Raw genomic sequence first — 23,871 nt, forward strand, 5'->3', positions numbered from 1 at the left:
ACTATAAAGGGCGTTACATAAAGAAAACCCCTTCCCATTTCAGGCTGTCAGCAATGGCACCACATGGAAGAGAAATGTTAGAAGATCTGAGAAATAAAATAATTTCTTTACACAAGAAAGGTGAAGGTTACGAGATTATCATCAAAGCTTAACTCATCAGTCAGAATACTGTAGAAAACGTGATACAAACATTTAATCAAGATGGTACTGCAACCATCTCACAGGGACGAAGATGGTAATGCAACCATCTCATAGGGACATCCAGGCTGACCATGAAAGTTAACACCTAAACAGGAGAATCTTCTGATGAGAAGACTTGAAAAAAAAAATTTGATATATACAACCTCACTGCAGTTAGCTAAAGAAGAAGAAAGGCAAATGGAGAGAGTGAAGACAATTGGGACTATATTCTGTTCTGCAACAGGGACAGACACACTAGTGGGGCAGCCCTGAGGCAAGAACAATGCACAATACAAGGGTTCTTTGCAATCCAATAGCTCCTCATAATGCACAACTCCACCTGCTTGGGAGATTGAAGTGGCCCCCTTACCTTTTGGGCCCCTGTGATTGCACCAATCATCTATCTGCTCCTGCTCTGAAGTGATGAAACCAAGATAAAGGTTTTTGGAACTGATGACTTCAAAATTGAATGGTGTCACAAAGATGAGGAGTACAAAAGACAAGAATGTTGCATACAGTGAAGCATGGTGGAGGCAGTGTCGTTATGAGGGGCTGCACGAGCGCTGCTCGTGTTGGGAGCTACATATCATTGACGGGATCATGAATTTTCAGATCTACTGCCAAATATTGAAAGAGAAGATGCAACCATAACTCCATGCCGCTGAAAAAGGCAGCACCGCTAACCTGCCCAAGTCTCTGAACAAATGCACTACAGGATGCAGCCAGCCCATATAGTAAGGATGTTGCAAAATACAAGTGCAAAACACTAAATAGACATCCACTCACCACCTTCCCATTCATTGAGAGGGTGACTGCTTAGTATACATTTGCACAATAGAGGCCTGTATAGGGTGCTGTTTACATGAAGGTAATGCATAGTGTCTGGTTCTCAACCCATTAGTCACACCCATACTATTCGATTAGGTGGACTGGCCAGCACTCTCTCAATGCATCCCATGTGAACACCCCTGTATACAAGACCCAACATGCCGGCTGCACCCTATTGCCAACATCTTTGCTACATGGGTTGGCTGCATCCTGTGGTGCATTTGTTCAGACACCTGGGCAGGTACGCGGTGCTGCCCTTTTTCAGCTGTATTTTTGAATTTTTGGAGGATTTTTAGTCCTCTTTTGTGGCAATCACTCCATGCCCTTGGTAAACGTGCTCTTATCTAACCTGACAATGATTCAAAACACAAATCTTCGACTTGTTCATTTTATGCCAAGAATAATTGGTGCGGTCCTTAAAAATCATGGGGGTCATACATATTGCTAGATGTAGTAGTTTTTGATGTGGGTGTACTCATTTTTGCTTCAACTAATTTGAGTACAACTGAAGATTTTGTAATGAAAGTTAAATTATTAACCTTAAGGTCATGTTATGAGTTAAAAAAAATGTTCTATGAAACTCAATCTTTAAAAAATATTGGAAATTGTTGTTGTGTTCAGTGAGATGTGGATAAGGCCACGGTCACACTATCAGTATCTGGTCAGTATTTTACCTCAGTATGTGTAAGCCAAAACCAGGAGTGGGTGATAATACAGAAGTGGTGACGTGTTACTTTCCCTCTGATTATTCCACTCCTGATCTTCGCTTACAAATGCTGAGGTAAAATACTGACCGTGTGTTACTTTCCCTCTGATTATTCCACTCCTGATCTTCGCTTACAAATGCTGAGGTAAAATACTGACCGTGTGTTACTTTCCCTCTGATTATTCCACTCCTGATCTTCGCTTACAAATGCTGAGGTAAAATACTGACCGTGTGTTACTTTCCCTCTGATTATTCCACTCCTGATCTTCGCTTACAAATGCTGAGGTAAAATACTGACCGTGTGTTACTTTCCCTCTGATTATTTCACTCCTGAACTTCGCTTACAAATACTGAGGTAAAATACTGACCGTGTGTTACTTTCCCTCTGATTATTCCACTCCTGATCTTGGCTTACAAATACTGAGGTAAAATACTGACCGTGTATTACTTTCCCTCTGATTATTCCACTCCTGATCTTCGCTTACAAATACTGAGGTAAAATACTGACCGTGTGTTACTTTCCCTCTGATTATTCCACTCCTGATCTTCGCTTACAAATACTGAGGTAAAATACTGACCGTGTGTTACTTTCCCTCTGATTATTCCACTCCTGATCTTCGCTTACAAATGCTGAGGTAAAATACTGACCGTGTGTTACTTTCCCTCTGATTATTCCACTCCTGATCTTCGCTTAGGCTGGGTTCACATTGCGCTAGGTGTGTCCGTCTAACGGACTCGTTTTTAAGTAGTAAAAACGCAATGTAACGCACATACTAACGCGCCCATAGACTTGCATTGTCTGACGCATCGTGACGCATCCCTAAATTGGTATGCGTTTGTCACATAACGTTTTTTTTCTGACGGACCTTCAACGCGGCTTGCAGCGTTTTCGGGTCCGGCCAAGCTAACGCACTACTAACGGAAGCGTTCATTCTGCCATAGAAGGCTATGGCAAACGCAGTCAGACGCAAATCATGAAAAATTTCCAAATAGAACCACACGTTTTAATAGCTTTTGAAGGTGGTCACATGTGGTCATGTGACAGGAAATGTGACTTCGGCCATTAAAATATCCCACTCACACAAAGTCTCCTGCACGTGACAGAGTGTTTTGCCGTAGAATGAATGTTAACATTATTTAATGTTAAAATATTTTTTTTTACATTTTACATACACAATAGGTTGTGGCACAAGGAGGACAAAAAAAGAAAAAAGGTCCCTAGCCGTCTGTCGTCGCCACAACTGCCAGTGGTAAATATAAAATAGAAATATTCTATCCAATATTTACCAACAAAAAAAAAAGAACAACTTTATTGACAGTGACAAACGCAGACAAACGGATACTTCGTAAACGGACATCAAAATGAAAAAACGCGATCACATGCGTTAACGCTAGCGTTACCGTGACGACGAATTTCACATATTTTTGCTCCGTTTCTGTACATGCGTTTAACGCATCCGTTTGACGCCATGTACTTGACGCAATGTGAACCTAGCCTTACAAATGCTGAGGTAAAATACTGACCGTGTGTTACTTTCCCTCTGATTATTCCACTCCTGATCTTCGCTTACAAATGCTGAGGTAAAATACTGACCGTGTGTTACTTTCCCTCTGATTATTCCACTCCTGATCTTCGCTTACAAATGCTGAGGTAAAATACTGACCGTGTGTTACTTTCCCTCTGATTATTTCACTCCTGATCTTCGCTTACAAATACTGAGGTAAAATACTGACCGTGTGTTACTTTCCCTCTGATTATTCCACTCCTGATCTTGGCTTACAAATACTGAGGTAAAATACTGACCGTGTATTACTTTCCCTCTGATTATTCCACTCCTGATCTTCGCTTACAAATACTGAGGTAAAATACTGACCATGTGTTACTTTCCCTCTGATTATTCCACTCCTGATCTTCGCTTACAAATGCTGAGGTAAAATACTGACCGTGTGTTACTTTCCCTCTGATTATTCCACTCCTGATCTTCGCTTACAAATGCTGAGGTAAAATACTGACCGTGTGTTACTTTCCCTCTGATTATTCCACTCCTGATCTTGGCTTACAAATACTGAGGTAAAATACTGACCGTGTATTACTTTTCCTCTGATTATTCCACTCCTGATCTTCGCTTACAAATGCTGAGGTAAAATACTGACCGTGTGTTACTTTCCCTCTGATTATTCCACTCCTGATCTTCGCTTACAAATGCTGAGGTAAAATACTGACCGTGTGTTACTTTCCCTCTGATTATTCCACTCCTGATCTTCGCTTACAAATACTGAGGTAAAATACTGACCATGTGTTACTTTCCCTCTGATTATTCCACTCCTGATCTTCGCTTACAAATGCTGAGGTAAAATACTGACCGTGTGTTACTTTCCCTCTGATTATTCCACTCCTGATCTTCGCTTACAAATGCTGAGGTAAAATACTGACCGTGTGTTACTTTCCCTCTGATTATTCCACTCCTGATCTTGGCTTACAAATACTGAGGTAAAATACTGACCGTGTATTACTTTTCCTCTGATTATTCCACTCCTGATCTTCGCTTACAAATGCTGAGGTAAAATACTGACCGTGTGTTACTTTCCCTCTGATTATTCCACTCCTGATCTTCGCTTACAAATGCTGAGGTAAAATACTGACCGTGTGTTACTTTCCCTCTGATTATTCCACTCCTGATCTTGGCTTACAAATACTGAGGTAAAATACTGACCGTGTGTTACTTTCCCTCTGATTATTCCACTCCTGATCTTCGCTTACAAATACTGAGGTAAAATACTGACCGTGTGTTACTTTCCCTCTGATTATTCCACTCCTGATCTTCGCTTACAAATACTGAGGTAAAATACTGACCGTGTGTTACTTTCCCTCTGATTATTCCACTCCTGATCTTCGCTTACAAATACTGAGGTAAAATACTGACCGTGTGTTACTTTCCCTCTGATTATTCCACTCCTGATCTTCGCTTACAAATGCTGAGGTAAAATACTGACCGTGTGTTACTTTCCCTCTGATTATTCCACTCCTGATCTTCGCTTACAAATGCTGAGGTAAAATACTGACCGTGTGTTACTTTCCCTCTGATTATTCCACTCCTGATCTTCGCTTACAAATGCTGAGGTAAAATACTGACCGTGTGTTACTTTCCCTCTGATTATTCCACTCCTGATCTTCGCTTACAAATGCTGAGGTAAAATACTGACCGTGTGTTACTTTCCCTCTGATTATTTCACTCCTGATCTTCGCTTACAAATACTGAGGTAAAATACTGACCGTGTGTTACTTTCCCTCTGATTATTCCACTCCTGATCTTGGCTTACAAATACTGAGGTAAAATACTGACCGTGTATTACTTTCCCTCTGATTATTCCACTCCTGATCTTCGCTTACAAATACTGAGGTAAAATACTGACCATGTGTTACTTTCCCTCTGATTATTCCACTCCTGATCTTCGCTTACAAATGCTGAGGTAAAATACTGACCGTGTGTTACTTTCCCTCTGATTATTCCACTCCTGATCTTCGCTTACAAATGCTGAGGTAAAATACTGACCGTGTGTTACTTTCCCTCTGATTATTCCACTCCTGATCTTGGCTTACAAATACTGAGGTAAAATACTGACCGTGTATTACTTTTCCTCTGATTATTCCACTCCTGATCTTCGCTTACAAATGCTGAGGTAAAATACTGACCGTGTGTTACTTTCCCTCTGATTATTCCACTCCTGATCTTCGCTTACAAATGCTGAGGTAAAATACTGACCGTGTGTTACTTTCCCTCTGATTATTCCACTCCTGATCTTCGCTTACAAATACTGAGGTAAAATACTGACCATGTGTTACTTTCCCTCTGATTATTCCACTCCTGATCTTCGCTTACAAATGCTGAGGTAAAATACTGACCGTGTGTTACTTTCCCTCTGATTATTCCACTCCTGATCTTCGCTTACAAATGCTGAGGTAAAATACTGACCGTGTGTTACTTTCCCTCTGATTATTCCACTCCTGATCTTGGCTTACAAATACTGAGGTAAAATACTGACCGTGTATTACTTTTCCTCTGATTATTCCACTCCTGATCTTCGCTTACAAATGCTGAGGTAAAATACTGACCGTGTGTTACTTTCCCTCTGATTATTCCACTCCTGATCTTCGCTTACAAATGCTGAGGTAAAATACTGACCGTGTGTTACTTTCCCTCTGATTATTCCACTCCTGATCTTGGCTTACAAATACTGAGGTAAAATACTGACCGTGTGTTACTTTCCCTCTGATTATTCCACTCCTGATCTTCGCTTACAAATACTGAGGTAAAATACTGACCGTGTGTTACTTTCCCTCTGATTATTCCACTCCTGATCTTCGCTTACAAATACTGAGGTAAAATACTGACCGTGTGTTACTTTCCCTCTGATTATTCCACTCCTGATCTTGGCTTACAAATACTGAGGTAAAATACTGACCGTGTATTACTTTTCCTCTGATTATTCCACTCCTGATCTTCGCTTACAAATGCTGAGGTAAAATACTGACCGTGTGTTACTTTCCCTCTGATTATTCCACTCCTGATCTTCGCTTACAAATGCTGAGGTAAAATACTGACCGTGTGTTACTTTCCCTCTGATTATTCCACTCCTGATCTTGGCTTACAAATACTGAGGTAAAATACTGACCGTGTGTTACTTTCCCTCTGATTATTCCACTCCTGATCTTCGCTTACAAATACTGAGGTAAAATACTGACCGTGTGTTACTTTCCCTCTGATTATTCCACTCCTGATCTTCGCTTACAAATACTGAGGTAAAATACTGACCGTGTGTTACTTTCCCTCTGATCATTCCACTCCTGATCTTGGCTTACAAATACTGAGGTAAAATACTGACCGTGTGTTACTTTCCCTCTGATTATTCCACTCCTGATCTTCGCTTACAAATACTGAGGTAAAATACTGACCGTGTGAATATGGCCTTAAAATCGTACTTTTCAGAGGGGGTGTACTGATTTCGGCTGAGCACTGAATACACACACACGTACATGCCAGGCACTTACTTTCCTGTGAGCGATACTCCTCTGGCAGTCCCCTTTATTCTTCAGTAGCTGCTGGCTTGTAGTTTCTCGTTCTTCTTCCAGACGACTCTCCTTCTCCAGCTGCTGGAACTCCAGATCTTCAAACAGTTTCATCTGTGTCTCGAGGTGCTCAGATTCCTACATAACGGACGTAAGTGGCTGATATTAATCAAAATGTTGTTTAGTACTGAAAGTGCACTAGATTCCCAGCAAGGAAAGCATCACAGGAAGCAGTCATGGAGCAGAATGAAAAATGCATAAATTATATGAAAAGGTCCTAAGTGCACAGGACGCTGGCTACACAACAATATTCCACCACATCCATGCAAACACACCACAGACATCTAAAAGACACAAGAAACGAAGGACAAAGCACAAGGTGGCCGCATGCTTGCTGCCAACTAAAGGAAGTCAAAGATGAGGATTGAGGCGAGCGATAAAGAAAACAAACACTACATAGAAGATTGTCATAAGGCTCATGCACAGAAGCACGTTATGGCTCCTTACAATCTTAGCTGGAGCCATAATGTGGCACTGAAGGGCTTTTATAGGGCCCGACTATGGTGCCGTACATCTCAGAGGGGATGGGGTCATTCTCCAACACATACTGTATTACTGAGCATTACAACTGGGGGAGAATATCTCCACGACATTCGTTATGTTGGGCTCCACATGGGGCCACGTGAGGTGCAGGCACTGAGTGCATCCGTACAGTCACTGTGCACGTGTGATCTTGGGAATGACTGTTGAAAAGGCCTTATGCACATTATTTTTCACAAAGCACAGTAAATGGATCGTGTACCGTACTTATTGTTTATAGACTGAGCCCAACATAAAAAGATTCTTCTACCTTTTTGTCTTTCATCTCTGTGCATCCAGCTTTATATAGCTGAATAGGTGGTCCTACAGTTACCAGCAGCACCCTGCTTCTCCTCAGTGCTACAGACCCCTCTCTCCCTTTCCTGTGTGCTCCTGACTAGCCCACCTAGAAGACTCAGAGCTGTATTGGAAGCTGGCTGATTGATGAATGTGTAAAACAGCACATGCTTCCAACACAACTCTGCTATGCTCTACTCAGCTGCATCCACCACAGTTTTGGCACTTCATCAAGCTAAATCTATGTTTGAAATACCCTCTAGCCTGTGCATGGAATGGTCCTGTACACCTGACCTATTTTATCTTCTACATTATCATGTGTCTTTTTACACCATTTCTCTGGTAGCTGGTATGCAGCAGGAATCGTCCTGCACTTCATTCTGCTCTGTCTGTGCATCTTTCTATATCTGGGCACAGCACAACTGAGACAAGCAGGGCTGAGCTGTGTTTGTTGCCTGCTGCTTTCAAGATCAATGATGCAAAACTGCAAATGCTGATCTGTTGATTCATATGGCAGAAGATTATCCGGATTACCTTCTGCCATATGCATCAATAGAGTGGAATTTGCAGCTTCACATCACTGATCTTTTAGCTGCAGGCATAAAACAGCTCAGCTGTACTGTGCCTAGCTACTACAAGCTATATAGGAATCAAGCCATACTTTTCCAAAGGCAATACAGTTGTTGATGATCCTTTCTTTGTAAGATTTCTTGTTAATGTCAGAGTTTGGCCCACAGTCTGGATAGAAATGTCTGTCTCATTATTTTCATTGGCTAATGATTATTTAAAAATGTTTTAAACCACTGTTTCTCACACAGACTAATATTAAGCCCATTTTACAGTATGGTGGAAGGGAGAGTATGGTTTTGTTTATTTGATTTGTAAAAATGAAAAATGTTGTAAGATTTTAAAAGATTGGTTTTGTCAGCTTTTTTGCAGAGGATCTCACACTTCATATAGCAATTGGAATCCTCAAAAGACAGGGGAAGAACTCTGCAAAAGCTGTGGATTAAAAAAATAAATCACTGAGCCTTCAAATACTGTACAAGTGTGGATTATTTTTCCGACAGGTGATATGCTGACAGGGAATTTAGATTGTGAGCCTCAATAGTGATGTCTGGAAAGCGCTGCAGAATTAATGGCGCTATATAAGTGAATAATACTATATAATAACATATATATATATATAAATACACACATATATATTATATATATATATATATATATATATATATATATATATATATATATATATACATACACATAATATATATATATATATATATTTCACTAACACAGTGCCATTAATTCCGCAGCGCTTTCCAGACTTCACTACTGGGGCTCACAATCTAAATTCCGTCAAGCTTATCTGTTGCAAAAAGATTCCACACTTGTACTGTATACGATTATATATATATATATATATATATATATATATATATACATACATACACACTATATAATTGTCTAAGGGTCACTTCCATCTTTCTGTCTGTCCCTTTTGTCTGTCCTTCTTTCTGTCATTGATGTTCATTGGTCGCGGCCTCTGTCTGTCATGGAATCCAAATCGCTGATTGGTCTCGCCAGCTGCCTGTCATGGCTGCCGTGACCAATCAGCGACGGCCACAGTCCGATTAGTCCCTCCCTACTCCCCTGCAGTCAGTGCCCGGCGCTCGCTCCATACTCCCCGCAGTCACCGCTCACACAGGGTTAATGCAAGCGGTAACGGACTCCGTTACCGCCGCTATTAACCCTGTGTGACCAAGTTTTTACTATTGATTCTGCCTATGCAGCATCAATAGTAAAAGGAACTAATGTTAAAAATAATAATAATAAAAAAAATTCATCATATACTCACCTTCCGCCGCCTTTCCCGCTCCTCGCGACGCTCACACAGGCGACATGACTACAAGGACAAGGGCTCCCTCGGAAGGTGAGTACATGTTTATTTTTTAACCTGTGACATACGTGGCTGGGCAATATACTACGTAGCTGGGCAATATACTACGTGACTGGGCAATATACTACGTGGCTCTGTGCTGTATACTACGTCGCTGTGCAATATACTACGTGGTTCTGTGCTGTATACTACGTCACTGGGCAATATACTACGTAACTGGGCAATATGTTACGTGGCTGGACAATATACTACGTGGCTGGACAATATACTACATGGACATGCATATTCTAGAATACCCAATGCGTTAGCATGGGGCCACCATCTAGTATATTATATATACAGTGGGGCAAAAAAGTATTTAGTCAGTCAGCAATAGTGCAAGTTCCACCACTTAAAAAGATGAGAGGCGTCTGTAATTTACATCATAGGTAGACCTCAACTATGGGAGACAAACTGAGAAAAAAAAATCCAGAAAATCACATTGTATGTTTTTTTAACATTTTATTTGCATATTATGGTGGAAAATAAGTATTTGGTCAGAAACAAACAATCAAGATTTCTGGCTCTCACAGACCTGTAACTTCTTCTTTAAGAGTCTCCTCTTTCCTCCACTCATTACCTGTAGTAATGGCACCTGTTTAAACTTGTTATCAGTATAAAAAGACACCTGTGCACACCCTCAAATAGTCTGACTCCAAACTCCACTATGGTGAAGACCAAAGAGCTGTCAAAGGACACCTGAAACAAAATTGTAGCCCTGCACCAGGCTGGGAAGACTGAATCTGCAATAGCCAACCAGCTTGGAGTGAAGAAATCAACAGTGGGAGCAATAATTAGAAAATGGAAGACATACAAGACCACTGATAATCTCCCTCGATCTGGGGCTCCACGCAAAATCCCACCCCGTGGGGTCAGAATGATCACAAGAACGGTGAGCAAAAATCCCAGAACCACGCGGGGGGACCTAGTGAATGAACTGCAGAGAGCTGGGACCAATGTAACAAGGCCTACCATAAGTAACACACTACGCCACCATGGACTCAGATCCTGCAGTGCCAGACGTGTCCCACTGCTTAAGCCAGTACATGTCCGGGCCCGTCTGAAGTTTGCTCGAGAGCATTTGGATGATCCAGAGGAGTTTTGGGAGAATGTCCTATGGTCTGATGAAACAAAACTGGAACTGTTTGGTAGAAACACAACTTGTCGTGTTTGGAGGAAAAAGAATACTGAGTTGCATCCATCAAACACCATACCTACTGTAAAGCATGGTGGTGGAAACATCATGCTTTGGGGCTGTTTCTCTGCAAAGGGTCCAGGACGACTGATCCGGGTACATGAAAGAATGAATGGGGCCATGTATCGTGAGATTTTGAGTGCAAACCTCCATCAGCAAGGGCATTGAAGATGAAACGTGGCTGGGTCTTTCAACATGACAATGATCCAAAGCACACCGCCAGGGCAACGAAGGAGTGGCTTCGTAAGAAGCATTTCAAGGTCCTAGAGTGGCCTAGCCAGTCTCCAGATCTCAACCCTATAGAAAACCTTTGGAGGGAGTTGAAAGTCCGTGTTGCCAAGCGAAAAGCCAAAAACATCACTGCTCTAGAGGAGATCTGCATGGAGGAATGGGCCAACATACCAACAACAGTGTGTGGCAACCTTGTGAAGACTTACAGAAAACGTTTGACCTCTGTCATTGCCAACAAAGGATATATTATAAAGTATTGAGATGAAATTTTGTTTCTGACCAAATACTTATTTTCCACCATAATATGCAAATAAAATGTTAAAAAAACAGACAATGTGATTTTCTGGATTTTTTTTTCTCAGTTTGTCTCCCATAGTTGAGGTCTACCTATGATGTAAATTACAGACGCCTCTCATATTTTTAAGTGGTGGAACTTGCACTATTGCTGACTGACTAAATACTTTTTTGCCCCACTGTATATATATATACACACACACACACACACAAACAATACAAGTGTGGATTCTTTTTGCGACCTTGATGTGGAGGTCTCTTCATTTTTGCCAGAGCTATATATATATATATATATATATATATACACACATTATATATACACACAGTACAGAGCAAAAGATAGGACATACCTTCTCATTTCAAGATTTTTCTGTATTTTCATGACTATGAAAATTGTACATTCACGCTGAAGGCATCAAAACTATGAATTAACACGTGGAATTATATACTTAACAAAAAAGTGTGAAACAACACAAACAACAGAAATTATGTCTTATATTCTAGGTTCTTCAAAGTAGCCACCTTTTGCTTTGATGACTGCTTTGCACACTCTTGGCATTCTCTTGATGAGCTTCAAGAGGTAGTTAATGGGAATGGTTTTCACTTCACAGGTGTGCCCTGTCAGGTTTAATAAGTGGGATTTCTTGCCCTATAAATGGGGTTGGGACCATCAGTTGTGTTGTGCAGAAGCGCTACAAAGAAACTGGCTCACATGAGGACCGCCCCAGGAAAGGAAGACCAAGAGTCACCTCTGCTTCTGAGGATAAGTTTATCCGAGTCACCAGCCTCAGAAATCGCAGGTTAACAGCAGCTCAGATTAGAGACCAGGTCAATGCCACACAGAGTTCTAGCAGCAGACACATCTCTACAACAACTGTTAAGAGGAGAATTTGTGCAGCAGGCCTTCATGGTAAAATAGATACTAGGAAACCACTGCTAAGGACAGGCAACAAGCAGAAGATACTTGTTTGGGCTAAAGAACACAAGGAATGGACTTTAGTCCAGTGGAAATCTGTGCTTTGGTCTGATGAGTCCAAATTTGAGATCTTTGGTTCCAACCACCGTGTCTTTGTGCGACGCAGAAATAGTGAACGGATGGACTCTGCATGCCTGGTTCCCACCGTGAAGCATGGAGGAGGAGGTGTGATGGTGCTTTGCTGGTGACACGGTTGGGGATTTATTCAAAATTGAAGGCATACTGAACCAGCATGGCTACCACAGCATCTTCCGCAGCGGCATGTTATTCCATCCGGTTTGCGTTTAGTTGGACCATCATTTATTTTTCAACAGGACAATGACCCCAAACACACCTCCAGGCTGTGTAAGGGCTATTTGACCAAGAAGGAGAGTGATGGGGTACTACGCCAGATGACCTGGCCTACACAATCACCAGACCTGAACCCAATCGAGATGGTTTGGGGTGAGCTGGACGGCAAAGTGAAGGTAAAAGGGCCAACAAGTGCTAAGCATCTCTGGGAACTCCATCAAGATTGTTGGAAGACCATTCCCGGTGACTACCTCTTGAAGCTCATCAAGAGAATGCAAAGCAGTGTGCAAAGCAGTCATCAAAGCAAAAAGTGGCTACTTTGAAGAACCTAGAATATAACACATGATTTCAGTTGTTTCACACTTTTTTGTGAAGTATATAATTCCACATGTGTTAATTCATAGTTTTGATGCCTTCTGTGTGAATGTACAATTTTCATTCATAGTCATGAAAAATCTTTAAATGAGAAGGTGTGTCCAAACTTATGGTCTGTACTGTATGTATATATGTATCTACTATATAATTGTCTAAGGGTCACTTCCGTCTTTCTGTCTGTCTGTCCTTCTGTCTGTCACGGATATTCATTGGTCGCGGCCTCTGTCTGTCATGGAATCCGAGTCGCTGATTGGTCTCGCCAGCTGCCTGTCATGGAGGCCGCGACCAATCAGCGATGGCCACAGTCCGATTAGTCCCTCCCCTGCAGTCAGCGCCCGGCACCCACTCCATACTCCCCGCAGTCACCGCTCACACAGGTTTAATGTCAGCGGTAACGGACCGCGTTATGCCGCGGGTAACTCACTCCTTTACCGCCGCTATTAACCCTGTGTGACCAAGTTTTTTCTATTGATGCTGCCTATGCAGCGTCAATAGTAAAAACATCTAATGTTAAAAATAATTTAAAAAAATAAAAAATTATATACTCACCCTCCGGCGCCTTTCCTGCTGCTGGCTACCCTCCGGTGACCGCTCCATGCAAGCGGCAGGTTCCGGTGCCGTGTATGGGAGAAGGACCTGCCATGACGTCACGGTCATGTGACCGCGACGTCATCACAGGTCCTTCTCCGGCAGGCGCGCAGGGCCTGTGATGACGTCCTGGCACATGACCGAGACGTCACGGCATGTCCTTCTCGCGCAGGGCCTGTGATGACATCGCAGTCATGTGACCTCGACGTCATCACAAGTCCTGCGCGAGAAGGACCTGCCATGACGTCACGGTCATGTGACTGAACTACCAAGGGGCCCTCGGAAGGTGAGTATATGTTTATTTCTTATTTTTTAACCTGTGACATACGTGGCTGGGCAATATACTACGTAGCTGGGCAATATACTACATGACTGGCCAATATACTATGTGACTGGGCAATATACTACGCAGCTGGGCAATATACTACGTGGCTGAGCAATATACTACATAGGCTGTGCAATATACTACGTGGACATGCATATTCTGGAATACCCGATGCGTTAGAATCAGGCCACTATCTAGTATGATATATATATATATATATCTATCAGAGCAGGACCTGAACAATGGCAGCAGTTGGGTGCAGGGCTTCACAGGTACATGACAGTCCTTATATTAGAAAAAAATCAAAGAAGCAGCACATCATTATTTTCTTGCAAAAAAGCTATTTTAATAGCCCATTTGTGCACAACGGTTCGGCTCTCTGTGTGAGCCATTTTCAAGGCTTGAAAAAGGCTCACACACAGAGCCGAGACGTCACGCATAAATGGGCTATTAAAATAGCTTTTTTTGCAAGAAAATGATGGTGTGCTGCTATGTATATATATATATATATATATATATATACACATACATATACACACATACATACATACACACACACATACACACTGCTCAAAAAAATAAAGCTAACACTAAAATCCCACATCCTAGATATCACTGAATAACATATTCCAGTTCTAAATCTTTATTCATTACATTACATTTTATTCATTACATTCATTACAGTGGAATGTGTTGAGAACAAAAAAAAGCTCAATGATCAACGTAAATCACAACTAATATCCCACGGAGGTCTGGAGTTGGAATGATGCTCAAAATCAAAGTGGAAAATGAAGTTACAGGCTGATCCAACTTCAGTGGAAATGCCTCAAGACAAGGAAAAGATGTTCAGTAGTGTGTGTGGCCTCCATGTTCCTGTATGATCTCCCTACAATGCCTGGGCATGCTCCTGATGAGGCGACAGATGGTCTCCTGAGGGATCTCCTCCCAGACCTGGACTAAAGCATCCACCATCTCCTGGACAGTCTGTGGTGCATGTGCAATGTGACGTTGGTGGATGGCGCGAAACATGATGTCCCAGATGTGTTCAATCGGATTCAGGTCTGGGGAACAGGCGAACCAGTCCATAGCTTCAATGCTTTCATCTTGCAGGAACTGCTGACACACTCCAGCCACATGAGGTCTGGCATTGTCCTGCATTAGGAGGAACCCAGGACCTACCGCATCAGCATATGGTCTCCCAAAGGGCCTGAGGATCTCATCTCGGTACCTAATGGCAGTCAGGCTACCTCTGGCGAGCACATGGACGGCTGTGCGGCCCTCCAAAGAAATGCCACCCCACACCATTACTGACCCACTGCCAAACCGGTCATGCTGAAGGATGTTGCAGGCAGATTGCTCTCCAAGGTGTCTCCAGATTCTGTCACGTCTGTCACGTGCTCAGTGTGAACCTGGTTTTGTCTGTGAAGAGCACAGGGCGCCAGTGGCGAATTTGCCAATCCTGGTGTTCTGTGGCAAATGCCAAGCGTCCTGCACAATGTTGGGCTGTGAGCACAACCCCCATCTGTGGACGTCGGGCACTCATGGAGTCGGTTTCTAACCGTTTATGCAGAAACATGCACATTTGTGGCCTGCTGGAGGTCATTTTGAAGGGCTCTTGCAGTGCTCCTCCTGTTCCTCCTTGCACAAAGGCTGAGGTAGCGGTCCTGCTGGGTTGTTGCCCTCCTACGGCCCCCTCCACGTCTCCTGGTGTACTGGCCTGTCTCCTGGTAGCGCCTCCAGCCTCTGGACCCTACGCTGACAGACACAGCAAACCTTCTTGCCACAGCTCGCATTGATGTTCCATCCTGGATGTACTGTACTACCTGAGTTACTTGTGTGGGTTGTAGAGTCCGTCTTATGTTACCACGAGTGTGAAAGCACAACCAACATTCAAAAGTGACCAAAACATCAGCCAGAAAGCATTGGTACTGAGATGTGGTCTGTGGTCCTCACCTGTAGAACCATTCCTTTATTGAGGATGCCTTGATAATTGCGAATAATTTCCATCTGTTGTCTATTCCATTTGCACAGAAGCATGTGAAATTGATTGTCAAAAAGTGTTGCTTCCTAAGTGGAGTTTGATTTCACAGAAATGTTATTTACTTGGAGTTATATTCTGTTGTTTAAGTGTTCCCTTTATTTTTTTGAGCATTGTTTCCATTTCAGCTTTTATTTTTTAAAAATGATGTTATGTTAAGATTTTGTTGAAATTTTACTGAATCTATTTTTCCCTCTACCTGTGAAATGTTCCTCGTGCCATTGGCTGCAACACAACCCCCATTGGGGATTGATCCACCCCCGTGCTTAATGGTTGAGTGGTGATCTTTTCCTGAAATTCTGTGCCCTTTTTTCTCCACACATACCTTTGATCATTGTGGCCAACGAGTTCTATTTTAGGCTACGTTCACATTTGCGTTGTGCGATGTTGCGTCGGAGATGCAACGCACAACGCAAACAAAAACGCAACAAAACGCACGCTAAAACGCAGCGTTTTGCGACGCATGCGTCCTTTTTTGCCGAAATTAGGACGCAAAAAAAATGCAACTTGCTGCGTTTTCTGCACCCCACGCTTGCGGCAAAAAAAACGCATGCATCGCAAAACGCAGCACAACGCATGTCCATGTGCCCCCCATGTTAAATATAGGGGCGCATGGCGCAAGCGTCGCCGCGGCTGCGCCCGATGCAGCCCGGCAGAACGCAAATGTGAACGTAGCCTTAACCTCATCAGTCCACAGGACTTTTGTCCACAATGTATCAGGCTTGTTTAGATGTTCTTTTGAATACTTTTGACACTGAATTTTATGTTGAGGACGCAGGAGAGGTTTTCATCTGATGACTCTTCCATGAAGGCCATATTTCTGCAGGTGTTTCTGAACAGTAGATCAATGTACCTCAACTCCAGAGTTTGCTAAATCTTTCTGAAGGTCTTTTGCAGTCAAGCGGGAGTTCTGATTTGCCTCTAGCAATCCTATGAGCAGCTTTGCCTGAAATTTTGCTTGTTCTTCCGGACTATCTTGACCTCCACTGTTCCTCTTAACTGTCATTTATTAATTACATTTGGGCCTGCACTATTTTCATTTTCAGAGTGCTAGGGAGCTCCTTAGAAGAACCCATGGCTGCTGTTTTTTGGCACAAGGTTAGAGGAGGCTTGGTTTTTATAAAGCTGGGAAATTTGTGTCACCTGGCCTTTCCCAACGATGATAGTGAACCAGCCATAATATAAAGGATAATTAAGGTCTGAAACCTTGGTCCAAGTTATCTGAGTACACAAATCTCCATGGGTGCCTGATCTTTTGCATTGCATGTTTTTAATTTTTAAAATGTAAAATATTTACTATATTATTATTTTTATTATAGCGCCATTTATTCCATGGCGCTGTACATGTGAGGAGGGTTATGCATAATAAAAACAGGTACAATAATCGTGAACAATACAAGTCACAACTTGTACAGGAGGAGAGGGGACCCTGCCCGCGACTATATTTTTTCCTAAAATACAAATGAAATGTGTCATCTTTAGGCTTTTTAGAGAACATTTCCTTTTCAAGTTGCATGACTGTTCAATAACAGTAATTTTGACCAGGGGTGCCCAAATGTTTACATGCCACTGTAGCTATATGACGGCTTCTGTTTTGTGGGATGAGTTGTAGTTTCACTATATAATGCACTAAAAAATAAAAAAAAAATCCAAATCCCAAAAATCCAAACAATAGTGTTTTTGTTTTTTTTTCAACATTCAATGTGCTGTGAGAATGTGAAAATGATCTGAATGTGATACTTGTAGGCAGGTGCTGGCTGTATAACACAGCTGGCACCAGTCCTATATAGACATTTATGTGTACATAAAATGTTGTGAAGAGTTTAACAAAGCCATGAAAGCTTTGCTGGACGCGCTTCTCACTGGATCCAAATCATAACATACTTCACTGACACATAACAGGATCCAACAGACTTCCTTTATTTCTGATGCTTTCCTTGTATCACATATACTGTTTTAACAAATTGTTTTTAATTTCCTAATAGTAGATTTTTTTATCTCAATTTCTGTGAATATGGAGGGGGCTCAACTTGCCTGTGCGGCTGTTAACATATAGAGATATGTTCTACAACAGACATTTGGGCCATAGTGCAGAACAGCCCGGTGATGGCTGACCTCTATAGGAGTGTTCTGGGCACACCCTGTGATCGGTGCACAGAGAGGAGGAAAGGGTTATCATCCCCCAAGAAGTAGTCGTGTGTGTGTGTGTGTGTGTGTGTGTATATATATATATGTATATATGTATATATGTATATATATATATATATATATATATATATATATATATATATATATATATATATATATATATATATATATATATATATATATATATATATATATATATATATATATATATATATATACACACACAGTTAGGTCCATATATATTTGGACAGAGACAACATTTTTCTAATTTTGGTTATAGACATTACCACAATGAATTTTAAACAAAACAATTCAGATGCAGTTGAAGTTCAGACTTTCAGCTTTCATTTGAGGGTATCCACATTAAAATTGGATGAAGGGTTTAGGAGTTTCAGCTCCTTAACATGTGCCACCCTGTTTTTAAAGGGACCAAAAGTAATTGTACAGATTAAATAATTTTAAATAAAATGTTCATTTTTAGTACTTGGTTGAAAACCCTTTGTTGGCAATGACTGCCTAAAGTCTTGAACTCATGGACATCACCAGATGCTGTTTTTCCTCCTTTTTGATGCTCTGCCAGGCCTTCACTGCGGTGGTTTTCAGTTTCTGTTTGTTTGTGGGTCTCTCTGTCTGAAGTTTAGTCTTTAACAAGTGAAATGCATGCTCAATTGGGTTGAGATCAGGTAAATGACTTGGCCATTCAAGAATATTCCACTTCTTTGCTTCAATAAACTCCTGGGTTGTTTTGACTTTATGTTTTGGGTCATTGTCAATCTGTAGTATGAAACGACGACCAATCAGTTTGGCTGCATTTGGCTGGATTTGAGCACACAGTATGTCTCTGAATACTTCAGAATTCATTTGGCTGCTTCTGTCCTGCGTCACATCATCAATAAACACTAGTGACCCAGTGCCACTGGCAGCCATGCATGCCCAAGCCATCACGCTGCCTCAGCCATGTTTTACAGATGATGTGGTATGCTTTGGATCATGAGCTGTACCACGCCTTCGCCATACTTTTCGCTTTCCATCATTCTGGTAGAGGTTGATCATGGTTTCATCTGTCCAAAGAATGTTCTTCCAGAACTGTGCTGGCTTTTTTAGATTTTTTTTTAGCAAAGTCCAGTCTAGCCTTTTTATTCTTGATGCTTATGAGTGGCTTCCACCGTGCAGTGAACCCTCTGTATTTACTTTCATGCAGTCTTCTCTTTACGGTAGACTTGGATATTGATACGCCGACCACCTGGAGAGTGTTATTCACTTGGTTGGCTGTTGTGAAGGGGTTTCTCTTCACCATGGAGATTATTCTGCGATCATCCATCACTGTTGTCTTCCGTGGGCGCCCAGGTCTTTTTGCATTGATGAGTTCACCAGTGCTTGCTTTCTTCCTCAGAATGTACCAAATGGTAGATTTTGCTACTCCTAATATTGTAGCAATTTCTTGGATGTTTTTTTTTCTGTTTCCGCAGCTTAAGGATGGCTTGTTTCACCTTCATGGAGAGCGCCTTTGACCACATGTTTACTTCACAGCAAATCCTTCCAAATGCAAGCACCACACCTCAAATCAACTCCAGGCTTTTTATCTGCTTAATTGAGAATGACATAACGAAGGGATTGCCCACACCTCTCCATGAAATAGCCTTGGAGTCAATTGTCCAATTACTTTTGGTCCCTTTAGAAACAGGGTGGCAAATGTTAAGGAGCTGAAACTCCTAAACCCTTCATCCAATTTTAATGTGGATACCCTCAAATGAAAGCTGAAAGTCTGAACTTCAACTGCATCTGAATTGTTTTGTTTAAATTTCATTGTGGTAATGTCTATAACCAAAATTAGAAAAATGTTGTCTCTGTCCAAATATATATGGACCTAACTGTATATATATACATATACATATATATATATATATATATATATACATACATATATATACATACTTATATATACATACACACACACATATATACACACACACACACATACATACACACACATTCAGCAGACATTGCCTATGTATGAATGTAAGGTAATCTGCAAGATTTCAGGGTCTATTACACATAAAGATAGGGAACATTAAATAGAAAATTATAGTTGCTGCTCATAAAATTCCATTTCAGTAATGGGAAAATCTGCCTTAAGGCTCGTGCGTACAAACGATTATCTCTGATGAGTGCTATGCGTGGTTTTCTCGCACTCATGTGATATTATGGGCAGAGCTGTGGAGTTAGTGTCCATTATGGCGGAGTCAGAATAAAATGGACCAACTTCTAAAATATATAATAAATTGGTACAGTAGTGCAATGCAGGATGTGCTGTAAATATTCTCACAATAATTTGGGAAAGTTATGAAATGTCCTATAAATGTCTGTTCTGTTCCTGATCCAAGGATTTTGGCTTTTAGTGGAGAAGAGTCTGTGCTGCACTTTATATACAGGCTCAGTAGTGACCAGTGTTGTGGGGTCGGAGTTATGAAATGTCCTATAAATGTCTGTTCTGTTCCTGATCTCAGGATCTGGGCTTTTAGCTGAGATGAATATGTGCTGCACTTTATATATACAGGCTTAGTAGTGACCAGGGCTGTGGAGTCGGAGGTATGAAATGTCCTATGAATGTCTGTTCCTGATCTCAGGATCTGGGCTTTTAGCGCCAGAGCTGGGTTTTCACCTGAGAGACTCGGCCGTATCTCGCGTATATGTGATCCTGGCCTAAATGTCTGTTCTATTCCTGATCTCAGGATTTGGGCTTTTATCTGAGATGAATCTGTTCTGCACTTTATGCACAGGCTCAGTAGTTACCAGTGCTGTGGAGTCGGAGTTATGAAATGTCCTATACATGTCTGTTCTGTTCCTGATCTCAGGATCTGGGCTTTTAGCCGAGATGAATCTGTGCTGCACTTTATGTACATACTCAGTAGTGACCAGTGCTGTGGGGTCGGAGTTATTAAATGTCTTATAAATGTCTGTTCTGTTCCTGATCTAAGGATCTGGGCTTTTAACAGATGAATCTGTGCTGCACTTTATGTACATACTCAGTAGTGACCAGTGCTGTGGGGTCGGAGTTATGAAATGTCCTATACATGTCTGTTCCTGATCTCAGGATCTTGGCTTTTAGATGAGATGAATATGTTCTGCACTTTATGTACAGGCTCAGTAGTGACCAGGGCTGTGGGGTTGGAGTTATGAAATGTCCTATAAATGTCTGTTCTGTTCCTGATCTAAGGATCTTGACTTTTAGCTGAGATGAATCTGTGCTGCACTTTATGTACAGGCTCAGTAGTGACCAGGGCTGTGGGGTCGGAGTTATGAAATGTCCTATACATGTCTGTTCTGTTCCTGATCTAAGGATCCCGGCTTTTAGGTGAGATGAATTTGTGCTGCACTTTATGTACATGCAGGAATCAGGGAAATTGAGGACTCAGAAGTTTGGCTTACTGACTTCACAGCACTGATTAGGTGGGCTGTGCACATATCTGATTTTTTGACTCAGACCGAGTGGTCGGAGGAGAGAACTGGACACCTCTGATTTTGATCCGAGTGTTGAATCCAGATCAGCACTGCAAGTCTATGGGTCAGTGAAAAAATTCATATGGCACTTGGATGCAGTTTGATTTTCACGGACTGACAGAATGGAGGCATTTTTTTTCTCTCTCTCCACCTCTGAGAAAAACTGATGCCACTCTGATCAGAATAATAGGACAGTTCTTCTCGGATCTCCCTATCCTTATGCCATGTTCACATGCTCGGTATTTTACATCAGTATCTGTAAAGGTACCTTCACACATAACGATATCGTTGCTTTTTGTGATGTAGCAACGATATCGTTAACGAAATCGTTATGAGTGACAGCGAACAACGATCAGGCCCCTGCTGGGAGATCGTTGGTCGCTGGGGAATGATCAGGACTTTATTTCGTTGCTGGATCTCCCGCTGACATCGCTGAATCGGCGTGTGTGACGCCGATTCAGCGATGTCTTCACTGGTAACCAGGGTAAACATTGGGTTACTAAGCGCAGGGCCGCGCTTAGTAACCCGATGTTTACCCTGGTTACCATTGTAAAAGTAAAAAAAAAAAAAACACTACATACTTACATTCCTGTCACGTTCCTCAGTGTCAGCTTCCCTGCGTCCCCCAGTGTCAGCGCCGGTCGGCCATAAAGCAGAGCACAGCGGTGACGTTACCGCTCTGCTTTCCGGCCAGCGCTTACACAGTGCAGGGAAGCTGACGCTGGGGGACGCGACAGGAATGTAAGTATGTAGTGTTTTTTTTTTTACTTTTACAATGGTAACCAGGGTAAACATCGGGTTACTAAGCGCGGCCCTGTGCTTAGTAACCAGATGTTTACCCTGGTTACCCGGGGATTTCGGGATCGTTGGTCGCTGGAGAGCGGTCTGTGTGACAGCTCTCCAGCAACCAAACAGCGATACTGCAGCGATCGGCATCGTTGTCTAGATCGCTGCAGCGTCGCTAAATGTGATGGTACCTTAAGCCAGAACCAGGAGTGGGTGATAAATACAGACATGGTGATGTGTTTCTATTATGGGTTTTCCTCTGACTCCTGATTTTGGCTTACAAATACTGAGGTAAAAAACTGACCAACTACTGAATGTGTGAATGTGGCCTTAGGGTACCGTCACACTATACGATTTACCTACGATCACGACCAGCGATATGACCTGGCCGTGATCGTAGGTAAATCGTAGTGTGGTCGCTGGGGAGCTGTCACACAGACAGCTCTCCAGCGACCAACGATGCCGAGGTCCCTGGGTAACCAGGGTAAACATCGGGTAACTAAGCGCAGGACCGCGCTTAGTTACCCGATGTTTACCCTGGTTACAAGCGTTAAACTAAAAAAAAACAAACAGCACATACTTACATTCTGGTGTCCGTCAGGTCCCTTGCAGTCTGCTTCCCGCATTGTGACTGCCGGCCGTAAAGTGAAAGTGAAAGCACAGCCGCTGTGCTCTGCTTTCACTTTACGGCCGGCAGTCACAGTGCGGGAAGCAGAGACGGCAAGGGACCTGACGGACACCAGATGTAAGTATGTGCTGTTTGTTTTTTTTTAGTTTAATGCTTGTAACCAGGGTAAACATCGGGTAACTAAGCGCGGTCCTGCGCTTAGATACCCGATGTTTACCCTGGTTACAAGCGAACGCATCGCTGGATCGCATCGCTAGATCGCTAGATCGGTGTCACACACACCGATCTAGCTATGACAGCGGGAGATCCAGCGATGAAAGAAAGTTCCATACGATCTGCTACGACGTACGATTCTCAGCAGGATCCCTGATCGCTGCTGCGTGTCAGACACAGCGATATCGTAACGATATCGCTGGAACGTCACGAATCGTACCGTCGTAGCGATCGAAATGTTATAGTGTGACGGTACCCTTAGAGAAAACAATCAGTCCTGGAAGAGATAGAAGCAGACTCCTCTGATATGTAAATTAGTAACATATCTTATCTACTATAGGTTTATGAAATAAGAATGAAAGCGATGGTTACGCTCTAAACATCTTGCAGATTGGTGAGGACACAAGGCACTTTACACACCAGGCCATTTTCTGGAGACATATACAGTACTGCCTTATACATAAGCTAGCCCACCAGAGGGGTGCCTCATGAATACCGGACCCCTGACATACAGACAGCAGATGAGCACAGAACTTTCCTTCGGATGCCGATTCTTTTTGTGGTGTTCTCTTATTTTTGTGGCAGACATCTGTAAACAGTAGGGCTCGTCCTGCTCTATAGAAAGCATTATTAAGATGTAGCTGCCTAGCTCCAATACTGAAATGTGTCCACAGGCCCCACAGAA

The 23,871-nt window shown here is 42.3% G+C and overlaps 1 protein-coding gene across 14 annotated transcripts in view; it reads right to left on the reverse strand.

The window, feature by feature from the left end:
* Positions 1 to 23,871, reverse strand: part of PHLDB1 (pleckstrin homology like domain family B member 1) — a 283,627-nt gene that overhangs the window by 39,807 nt on the left and 219,949 nt on the right. For all 14 annotated transcript variants that reach the window (XM_069741034.1, XM_069741030.1, XM_069741029.1 and 11 more), the window contains one exon: positions 6,765 to 6,920. In XM_069741034.1, the coding sequence (XP_069597135.1) occupies positions 6,765 to 6,920 (156 nt within the window). The remainder of the gene's footprint in view (positions 1 to 6,764; positions 6,921 to 23,871) is intronic.

The sequence above is a fragment of the Ranitomeya imitator genome, chromosome 10, assembly GCF_032444005.1.
Source record: "Ranitomeya imitator isolate aRanImi1 chromosome 10, aRanImi1.pri, whole genome shotgun sequence".
Lineage (NCBI taxonomy): Eukaryota > Metazoa > Chordata > Amphibia > Anura > Dendrobatidae > Ranitomeya > Ranitomeya imitator.